Here is a 10,325-nt window from a genome sequence, read left to right on the forward strand (position 1 = left end):
CAGCAGAGTTAATCTTAGGGTTCGAAGGTTGGGGCCCAAGGGCTGGGGTCAGGGGAGAACGTGGGGTGGGCCTGGGGAGGTGGAGTCTAAGAAACAGAACTAGGAGGGGCAGTTTGTAGAAGAGGTGGTTCCACAGAAAGGTTTGGACCCGTTCTGCAGGTTAGCAGAGCAACCAACCACAGAGGGGCCAGGGGACCCTGGGGTATGCAGATAGAGGGAAGCTGGCCTCTGGATCCCGGAGCACACCTGCGCCTCGGTACCCTCGAGGCTGCGGCTGACCGTGGCGTGGCGTGGTCGGTGCAGCATCCCACACAGTTCCTGGCCCAGCTTGAGCGCAGCAGCACGCACTAGGCGTGGGGACTTGCGGCCAAGCCAGATGAACACGTCGGACCAACAGTCCAGGATGTACACACAGCGCGTGTCCAGCAGGCTCTGCAGCTGGAGATCAGAGGCTGGAGGTAAATACTTGCCACCTGGAAGAGATCCCAGCCCCGTACCCGGTTCTGTGCACCTCACCAGCCGCATCCCAGGCATCAGCTCCACTTTGGGCCGCTTCTTATGTTCCACGGAGAGCTTGTAGTTGATCTGCGGCAGCTCCAGGTAGCCCAGGCCCAGGCCCACCTGGCAGGAGGAAGAGATGGGCACGGCAAAGACTGGGTCCGGGACATCAGCCCCACCCACAACAGCCTTCTGATTTGGAGTCCAGCCTCCTTTGCTCAAGCCACATCCGTTCATCTTGAGATCTGTTTTTTCCTTTTCTACCCCAAAGTCTTTTTAAGGGTACTCTATGGAAGGGCTTTTATTTATTTATTTATTTTTGGTACTGGGGATGGAAACCAGGTCTTGCCAGGTACTTCACTACTGAGCTATATCCCCAGCCAGTGGAAGGGCTTTTATTTCTATTTTTAAAAATTTATTATTATTATAATTTAAAAAGATTTTTTTAGATGTTGATGGGCCTTTACTTTATTCACTTATTTATATGTGGTGCTGAAAACTGAACTCAGTGCCTCAGACATGTTAGGCAAGTGCTCTTCTACTGAGCCCCAGCCCCAATTATTATTTTTGAACTACCTCCCCAAACCTTTCTCTAATTTTAATTTTTTATTTTGAAACAGGGTCTTACTAAATCCCCAGGCTGGCTTTGAACTTACAATCCCCCTGTTTCAGCCTCCCAAATTGCTGGGATCACAGGTGTGTGCCACTGTGCCCAACTCCGGCAAGGCAAGGCTTTTAAAATGGTGCTTTCCTTGTCTGCCCTCTCCAGATCCTTACTGTTGCTAATTTTCTTGACTCTTTCCTGCTCACAAGACATCCCCAGTTTCCTGTCACATACAAAATTAAAGTTGGTAGCCTGGTACCAGGCTCTATGTCTCCCCCTCCAGGCCCAAGTTCCTTTAGTAACATGCCTGCTGTTGTTCTTAGAGCCAGACTCCAGAGGGGGCACCCTCCTCTGGCCAAATTCCACAGCCACCACAGTGCTGCTAGCCTGTCCCCAGACCCCAGCTGGCTAGTGAAATCAGGTTAACCCCATACCCCAACACCATGGTTTACCTTGTACAGCTTGGGCTGGGGTGGCCAGAAGTTGTCAGGCACATGCTTCTTGATCTCAGAGGGCTCCCCACCCACAGCCTCCCAGAATTCTGGGGATTCCTCGCCCTGCACCAGCAGAGTGATCTCTGCCTTCCCTTTCCGCTCATTCTTGTTAATTTTCTCTGCAAAGAGCCTGAGAACAAGATGCAAAGCTCTCAGTGAGACCACACCCCTTCTTAGATGATACTTTTCCTTTGCACAAAATCACAATACCATACCCTCATACCTGGCCTTGGTGGTGTTACTCAGTGTGGCCTGGGCCCCCCGCCACACATAGATGTCCAGCCCTCGGTCCAGCAGGAACACAAACCTTGAAAGGAGGAGCTATGATGGGGCATGGGGACAATGACTGTCCCACACCCCAGATTCCACCAGAAACAATCCATCATTATGGGCTGTAAGCTCCCCTTTCTCAGAGGGCCTCACGGGCCCTTCTGCCAAGCTCTGTGGGACAGGCGTTAAAAGGGTGCTGCTAGAGGGCCCCCTCTTTCAGGAGGTCCAAACCTGCACCCCGTAGGCAGAGAGGAGGCTGATGGTCAAACACCTCTACCTCATATCATGGGGTCTCACCTTGGATCCAGGGAGGCTCCCTTGAGGGGGACAGGCTCCAACTTGATGTTCTTTTTCCCATACACACGGTACATCCTGAGGACCAGGACAAGAGTGGCTCAGTGTGGACCAAGGGGCCGATTTACTCCTAACACATTCCCATACAACCCTTCCTGGCAGAGTGCAGGCCAGTGCCACACTCCCACCCCCTCACCTGGTGACATAGTGTGTGTCCTCCACAGTGTAGAAGCCACTGGCTGTTCCACCCTCAATGTAGGAGATGTCGTTGTCAAACACCTGTGTGTGTGTGAGGCCATGGGTTCTTCACCAGGTTGTCCCCTCCCCCAACCAGACGCCCTGCCAGGCTGGGTGCAGTGACTCAGGTGCTACCAATCCCTGATGATGTTAAGGAGCAAAAACAGTCTTTGCTCATAAACACACACATACTGGGGCATAGGGACCCAATGACATGAATGTGTCCACCCGTGTTGTAAAGGTGGGGGCAACATGTCGAGGGGTGTGCACAGGTGGTTCACAGAGGAGTGCAAACCTCAGTGAACTTGGGTAAGATCTCAAGATGTGGAGTGTCTACGGACAACCAGCTGGTGACCCTGGTGGGGTACCTTGCTGACCTGGCTCTGTGTTGTATTCCAGGCTGGGCTTGGCCCCGCTTCCCTGGCACCCAGCCTGTGGTCCTGTCCCCCAACAGCTCCCACCTCTCTTGGCCCAAATCCTTGGACCTGGTTCCCACCCCTGTGTCGGCCTATTGGCCTCACAGCCTCCACCCTGCCTGCCATCCTCCCCTCAACCACTGACCCCACCCCACTTCCACCAACCCAGGTTCTGGCGGCCTTTGGTCTCCCCAGACCTCCGTCTTGCCTCTGCCTCCAGCTCCCTGGGGACCCTCAAGCCCAGCGTCTTTGGCTTCATCTCCCTGCCCCACTCCAGCAGTGCCCCCTGCCTGCCTCTGGGCCAGCTCCCTCGGCACCCCAGATTCCCGCCCCCACCTGGCTGGTACCTGCAGGAACTCCTCGCTCTCGTCGCCCATTTCCTCCCTCACGGTGCGGCACTCAGCACCCAGGTAGTTGCGCAGGTTGACGGCGTGGATGGCAGAGCAGGCCTTCTTGTCCAGTGTGGCCTCCCCGCCGATCCAGTAGTAGATCTCCCAGTTCAGGGAGCCGCTGTCGTCCAGAAAGGTCTGCGAGCCAAGGCACTAGCCATGAGCTTCCTGGGGCCCAGCCTGGCTTCCCTCCACCACCCTGCCTGCACCTGGCCTGCCCACCTCCAGCTCTCACAGGACCTAGGTGCAGGTGGAGACTGTGATTAGGAGACTGGAGGCCACATGGACCCCAGGGGGTCAGCCTCACCTTGAGTACAATGTAGCAGTCGGCCTCATAGAACTTGCCATGGAAGGCTTCCTCCACCAGCACCGGCACAAAGTTCTCAATCTGCCAGATGGTCAAGCCTGGCAGCTGGCCCACATCCTCCGTGAAGAACTCTGAGTAGTCGAGGCGTGGCTTCTCCAGGCCCTGGTCCCAGCGCCGCACCTTCCCTCCGGGGGCCCTAGCGTCCACACTCTCCTGGGGGCACAGTCAGAGTACATGGCTTGACTCTGCAAAGCCACTACTTGTTACCCACCCCAGGGCCTTTGCGCGGGACATTCCATCTGCCCAGGGTCCTGTGTCATTCTTGGAGAAGAGGAGGACAGTTAAATACCATGTCCCTAAAGTGCCCCTCTATTCTTGAGAACCCAGCCAAGTTAAGGCATCGATGAGAGTGAGTCTAGGCTGCAAAGTCCAGATAAATGTCATCTTGAAGGACAATGACTCTTCTCACATACGCTGGGAACTAACTAGGATAAGTCAGTGTTATTTGCGGAGAGCTGCTTTCTCACACACGTGCCGAGTTCCCTGGTGTGCTGGTCATACACTAGGACAAGCAAGGTAAGCGGATGCTGCTTTGTACCCTGACCTATAACCCCTCCTCTGCAGTAACTGGTGTGGATCAGGGGACTGTGAGAGGGATGTGCTCGTCCAGCCGCCACTGGACAGAGTGCAGCAGGGGACGGAGAAGCTGTTTTCAGGTGAAGCACCTGAGGCACTGTGGGAAATGGAAGCGCACTGTCCAGCCAGCTGCCCTGGACTTTCTGGAGAAGCCCCTGTCAAGCCCGTCACCACTGGATCTTCCTCATAAGCACTTTTCAGTGACCCTCATGTCTCCCATCTCATCTCTAGGTGTCTGTTTTGGTCTCTCAGGAGCCATGCCCCTGCCTTGGTAGCAAGGCGTGGTGTGCCTGTCCCGTCTCCGCTCACCTCCTGTTTCTTGTTCTTCTCCTGGGCCACATCTGACATGCCCTTCAGCACCTGCTTGGCCTGGTCGTCCTGGGCCGAGTCCTTTCGCCTCCGCAGCCGCATCTTGCGAGCCAGGGGGTCCTTGGGCCCGCTCCCAGCTTGGGGAAAGGGTGTGCAGCTGAGCCCTACGGGGACCTGCCCCTTGGGCATCCAACCCCATCCTCCATGTCCAGAAAGGCATCCTGGCTCCCAAGCCCCATGTTCCCTACTTACCAGCTGCCGCGGCAGCCACTGTGGCAGGGGAGGCACCTGCCAGCCGCAGCTGATTTTGCAGCGAGAAATCGATGTTGTACCACTCAGCAGCGGGGTCAGCAGGCTTAGGTGGCATGACCAGGCTGGGGTTGTCCCGCACATCCAGGACCTGCAGCCGGGAGGAGCAGAGCTGGCGCTGGTCCAGGTCCCCCTCCCAGCCACACAGAGCCGGGCTTCTGCTTCTTGTCTGCAGGGGCCAGGACCAGGGCGTCCATCCTGGCTGCCTCTGTGGCTGGCTGTGGAGGGCCCTAGGAATGAGGGGGCTCACCTTCCCCCACCAGGAGGCCTCCCCCCCAGGGCAAACCCACTAGCGCCGTCTCTTCTGAGGACCACCCCCCCAGCCCCAGCACTGGCCCAGCCTGGCCCGACCTCAATCTCCGTCAGGAAGTGGATGGCCTCTGGGAGCGTCACCAGGCGGTTCTTGTTCAGGATGAGTTTTCTCAGCTTTGGGCACCTGTAAGGACAGGGCCAGTGGGGGACCTCAGGGAAATGACAAGGAGGGAGGGGCAGCAGGGAGGGCCAGAGGAACTGGAGGGCTGTCCTCCATCCTTTGCCTGAAGAACTTCTCAGAGCCAGGAGACCCCACTAGTGGGCACTGTGACCTCCAGGAGGGGATGGAAGCAGCACTGAGTCCCAAATTCACCTGGCACTGGAACCCTTCTGGCCTCCACCCTAAGAGCATCTTCCCAAGGGGTCCTCTGGGGAACCCAAATTGGGAATGGCTAGCATGGGACCACAGGGTCTTCAGCCACAGAGGCAAACTGACCCATCTTCATTTCATGTGACTCACAAAGACAACCGGGCTGGTTCTGGCTATGATTCCAGGACTCTCTGTGCTGAGGGCCCCTCCTGCCCAGCCCTGCCCCAGCACCTGCAGAGGCTTTCGGGAATCAGCTCTAGGTTGTTGTTGGCAGCCATGAACTCCTCCAGGCCAGTCAGCTTGCCAATGCCCGAGGGTAGCCCATCGAAGTCCAGCTTGTTGGAGTTGAGATACAACTTCTTCAGCTTGGTCAGCTTGCAGATGGCTGACTGTGGGGGAGCGGAGCAGAGGTGGGTGGTCAGGGCTGAGCCCAGCAGCCTCCCTCCACCCCACCGGCCAAGGTCCAGGACTCACGGGCAGTGACGTGAGCTGGTTGCGGGACAGATTCAAGGTCTCCACGTGTACCCACTGGTCAATGCACAGGGACAGCTCTGTGATCTGGTTGCTGCTGAGGTTGAGGCGGCGTAGGCTGGGGAGAGTGTACAGGCACTCGGGCACCCGGGTCAGGTCATTGCATGACAGGTCCACATCTAGAGTGTGAGGAGGAACACGAGTCAGGGCCCCCACAGCAGGCACTGGGCACTGCCAGCCCTATTATAAATGCCAGCTCTTTTGGAGAAACTCCACGTGGGGTAGGTCTAGGCATAATTCAGTGCTCATGATTTGATGCCATTAATAGTCTCATGATAAAGACAGAAACAATGTATCGGCTGGGGGAGGGTAGCTCATCGGTGGGGCACTGCCTTGAGTGCATGGGACCCTGGGTTCTACCCCAGCACCACATACACACACACACATACACACACACACACACACACACACACAAACCCTAACTGTGGGCTATGGCTGGAGGAGCAGGCTGAACCCACATAATTCATCAGGAAGAAAGGGAGTGGAGAGGGATGCCCAGGGAAGTGCCAACCTGCAAGATGGCTCAGGCCCTCCAGGCTGGTGGGGAGGTTGCTCTGGGTGCGCTGTGTGTTCCGCAAGTGCAGGGTCTGCAGGGCAGTCATGGCTGGGAGCTGCCTGCCAGGGAAACATGAAATGTCAGGGACAGGGGAAGGGCCCACACAGGGGGTTTTGGTGGTGATGGGGGATTGGAGGGACAGGCACAAGGCCAATGGCAGCTGTGTGGTGAGGCAGACAGAAAGACAAGACCAAGAGGTGGATCAGGACGCTCGGGAAGGACAGGCCCAGCTTGAGGGTGCCAGCCTACACAGGGTGTAGGGCCGGGGCTCCTGGGAGTGGGGGTATGACTGGTGCAGGTGCCCACCGGAGCTGTGCATGCAGCAATGGGTTCCCATTGAGCACCAGTGTCTGCAGGTGCACCAGGCGGCGCATCTGGGGTGGCAGGCTCTCCAGACGATTCTCACTAAGGTCCAGGTACAGCAGGTCCGTGAGGTTGATGAAGAGCTGGTTGGGGATGGTGTCGATACTGCGGTGGGCGGGAGAGAGGCAGGGCTGCCTGAGTTAGTTCCAGAGCGCAGCCCCAGTCCCCCAGACACTCTGACTACACCTCGTCAGCACCTGTTATGGCTGAGGTTGAGCACCAGCATGTTCTTGGCATTCTCTAGCTCCCGAGGGCACTCCGTCAGCTGATTGTAGCTCAAGTCCTGGGCAGAAGGGACAATGCCCAGGTCAGGGGTGTTCCCACCCTGCCAAGCCTCTGCCATTCTCAGAGATCAGGCAGGACACTAAGCAGGGAGTGGATGGTGGGGAAGTGGCTCAGGGACAAAGAGAAACAGTAGGATCCTGGCAGGAAGGGTGTGAGGGTTAGGGATCTGACTCCACCAGTGACCTCAGGCAAGGCCTCAGTTTCCTTATCTGTAAAATTAGATAATGATGGCCCCACAAGGACTGTGGTCATGAGTGGTGACTAAATGGTTGGGGGTTGGGCCAGCCTAGGGGCCAGACAGGTGGGTAACTACTGACCAGGACTGAGAGGTCATCCAACTTGAAGATGTCATCAGGGACTCCGGAATTCTTCAGGCTATTGGCTCGAGCTACAATGGCCTAGGGAGAAATGGTGAGAGTCTGATTCCTGGTTTCCATACCCAGGAGGAGCAGAGCGGTCAGGACGGATGCCTTCTTGGGAAGCCCACCAGAGGGTAGGCCTGAGTGTTCTCCTACCTCTGGTCTTTGTTCACACAGTTCCTCCAACTGATGGGCTTTTCCTAGCCTCCTGGTGAAATCCTATTTAAACCTAAAAGTCCGATCCTCTGGGGCCTTCAGAAAAACTTTCCTTTCTTTTCTTTTTGTACTGGGGATCTAAATCAGGGGCGCTTTACCACTGAACTTCATCCCAGCCCTTTTTAGTTTTTTTGAGACAGGGTCTCATTAAGTTGCTTAGGGCCTTGCTAAGTTGCTGAGGCTGGTCTTGAACTTGTAATCCTCCTGTCTCGGCCTCCTGAATCACTAGATTACAGGCATGCACCACCATGCCTAGAAGGAAACATTTTCTGATCAAACAATCCCCCCTGCCCCTTTTTCTTCCTAGCACTGGTGATTAAACTCAGGGGCACTCTACCAGCTTCTGGCCAGACTCTGGGTCCCTAACCCCAGCCTGAAGGCCTCCTGGCCAGTACTCACCCGCAGTGAAGGCAGGCTGGACAGCTCCCCATGAAGAGTAGTCAGGTTGTTGTGGCTCACGGACAAGTGCTCCTAGGCCAGGACAGGGGAGGAAAGGCTCAGCAGGGTGGGTAGGGGATGTAGAGTTCCTGTCTGTCTCCACAGCTCTGCACCATTCAGGAGAAGCCACCACGAGCCAATCCATTTCTGCAGCCTCCCTCCCCTTATAGACAAGGCCTCTTCCTGTTCACCTTCTGGGACGGAGGGCTCACTCCCTCTCTGCCAGCTTTGCTCACAGCTCTGCATGTCCTTCCTCTATGTCTTTGTCAGTTCCATAGGCTTAGCCCACCTGGCCCAGCCCCAGCCCCAAAATACCTCCCTGCCTGCCCAAGGCCCCTTACCAGCTTCTGTAGGGCAGCCAGCTCTTCTGGCAGGTAGCAGAGGCCTGTGCGGTTCAACTTCAGCCATCGCAGGCTGGTCATGGCCTTGACATTCTCAGGGAAGTAGCCACCCTGTGTGTGGGGAGGATGGATTTCGCGGTGAGGATGGCCTGGGAAAGGGGTGCGTGCCTATGTTCCACCACATTTTGTGGCTTCCACTGCCCATGGAAGTCTTCAGGGAGCAACAGAGCCCGCCCACCAGCTGTGAAACCCTGGACAAGTCATTTTTCACTCTGCATCAATTTTTTCACCCATAAAATTAAACTAAGAAAAGACAAAATTTCGGCCTGCCTCTCCTGCTGAACTCTGAGCCCCAGGAAGGCTGGACAAGACTGTCTTGTCTGGGGTGATGTCCAGCATTCCACTTTGTAGTCAGCTCTGCTCGCATTCCTTTTCCGGGCTCTCATTGACTGCCTGGAGGGGGAGTTTTCCTGAGCCTCTGTGAAGTCCCCACTATGCTCCCACCCTGCCATCAGCACAGGACCCATTCCTGGCAAGGTCCAAACCGACACTGCAGCTGAGGGTCCATCTCCCCGCCCTGCACAGGATCACCTCATGTGTTCAGTCACTCGCCATATTCCAATGCCCACCTCATCAGCTCCTGCCCTTTGTGCACAGAGTCTGGGTGGCTTATGCCTTTAGTACCTTTGGCTGCTGGGTCCCTTCCCCCTGCAGCCACATTCTTGGCTGGTGACTCAGATTCTCCCAGTCCACAGGAGACACGTGGAGACCCCAGGTAAGGACAGTAGGGATGGGTCAGAGAAAAGTGATGTGGCCACCTATGCATGGGGTCAAAGGTGTGTGCACATTCAGGTAATGGCAGGAAGAGCCTGCCTGCCTCCTCCCCAGTCCCAGGCGGTAACTGCCCATCACTCCTGGAGCACCAGCATTCTGAACAGCTCTGCCGTCACCTTCTTCTCTGCCTCCCCTCTGGCCCTGACACCTTCCGCCTCTTTCTTGACAGCCTAGAACCGCCTCCCTTCCCCACCAATTGGCTTGCGGGCGCCTGGGGCCTGTCAGTTCGGACTACATCGCCCAGTACCTCTCCCAGCTGCCTGAAGCTCTCGGTACCAATAGATCAAGCCCCGTCCAGAGGTCCAAACGGCTACTTTTAAGCCCCATGATCAGATGAGAAAACCCAGGCACTGAGAGGGGAAGTGACTTGCCCAAGACCACACAGGATGACGGTGGCGGGGAGGGTGGCGAAGAGCTGGCTCCACACCCGCCCCTGGGCAGCCCTGGCAGCTCGGCTGGCCGGCAGAGTCCGGGCCTGGCTCGGGCGTGTCACCTCAGAGGGGCGGGAGCCGGGATCGCCGACTGTCAGGCCACGCTCCCGCCAGGGCGGAGAACAGCGCGCGGGGTCGCAGCTCCAGCGGGGCCCCCCCAGCGTGACGCCGAGCCCGCGCCTCGGTCCGCCGGGGCGAGCGCCGGGCGGGTCCTCGGGGCCAGGCGCTACCGGGGCGACCGCCGGAGCCCCACCCGCCCCGCCGCGGGCCTGGGCGGCGAGACAGGAAGCGGAGAGCGGCGGGGCCCGCGCGCGAGAAAAGGCCCGTGGGGAGGCTCGGCCGCCGCCCGACGAGGCTGGGCTGGGCTCACCTTGAAGTCGTTGCCGCTGAGGTCCACGCCGCGCACGAACGGCAGCACCCCGGTGGCCTCCATGGCGGCGCCTCTCTGCTGGGCGCCGGGAGGGAGCAGGGGCGGCCCCGAGAGCCGCGGGCTGGGCTAGCGCCGGCCCCGCCCCCTTAACCCTGCCGCGCCGGGAGTCTGCGCGCCCAAGCCGCCCCGCTCCGCGCGGGGGTGGGGTGGCTTTAG

At 57.8% G+C, this 10,325-nt stretch overlaps 1 protein-coding gene across 1 annotated transcript in view; it reads right to left on the minus strand.

The window, feature by feature from the left end:
- Window positions 1-10,221, minus strand: part of Flii (FLII actin remodeling protein) — a 12,699-nt gene extending 2,478 nt beyond the window's left edge. Inside the window, exons 1-20 of the mRNA XM_027921467.2 lie at window positions 10,110-10,221; window positions 8,475-8,585; window positions 8,095-8,166; window positions 7,438-7,518; window positions 7,033-7,118; window positions 6,779-6,940; window positions 6,428-6,531; window positions 5,860-6,035; window positions 5,617-5,774; window positions 5,115-5,199; window positions 4,707-4,854; window positions 4,455-4,591; window positions 3,510-3,722; window positions 3,161-3,340; window positions 2,357-2,439; window positions 2,164-2,238; window positions 1,820-1,903; window positions 1,555-1,726; window positions 517-621; window positions 247-438 (exon numbers count right to left, since the gene is read on the minus strand). Of these exons, the coding sequence (XP_027777268.1) occupies window positions 247-438; window positions 517-621; window positions 1,555-1,726; window positions 1,820-1,903; window positions 2,164-2,238; window positions 2,357-2,439; window positions 3,161-3,340; window positions 3,510-3,722; window positions 4,455-4,591; window positions 4,707-4,854; window positions 5,115-5,199; window positions 5,617-5,774; window positions 5,860-6,035; window positions 6,428-6,531; window positions 6,779-6,940; window positions 7,033-7,118; window positions 7,438-7,518; window positions 8,095-8,166; window positions 8,475-8,585; window positions 10,110-10,172 (2,487 nt within the window). The 5' untranslated portion in view covers window positions 10,173-10,221. The remainder of the gene's footprint in view (window positions 1-246; window positions 439-516; window positions 622-1,554; window positions 1,727-1,819; window positions 1,904-2,163; window positions 2,239-2,356; window positions 2,440-3,160; window positions 3,341-3,509; window positions 3,723-4,454; window positions 4,592-4,706; window positions 4,855-5,114; window positions 5,200-5,616; window positions 5,775-5,859; window positions 6,036-6,427; window positions 6,532-6,778; window positions 6,941-7,032; window positions 7,119-7,437; window positions 7,519-8,094; window positions 8,167-8,474; window positions 8,586-10,109) is intronic.
- Between the last annotated feature and the right edge of the window lie 104 nt (window positions 10,222-10,325).

This window comes from Marmota flaviventris, chromosome 17, assembly GCF_047511675.1.
Source record: "Marmota flaviventris isolate mMarFla1 chromosome 17, mMarFla1.hap1, whole genome shotgun sequence".
NCBI classification, from domain to species: domain Eukaryota; kingdom Metazoa; phylum Chordata; class Mammalia; order Rodentia; family Sciuridae; genus Marmota; species Marmota flaviventris.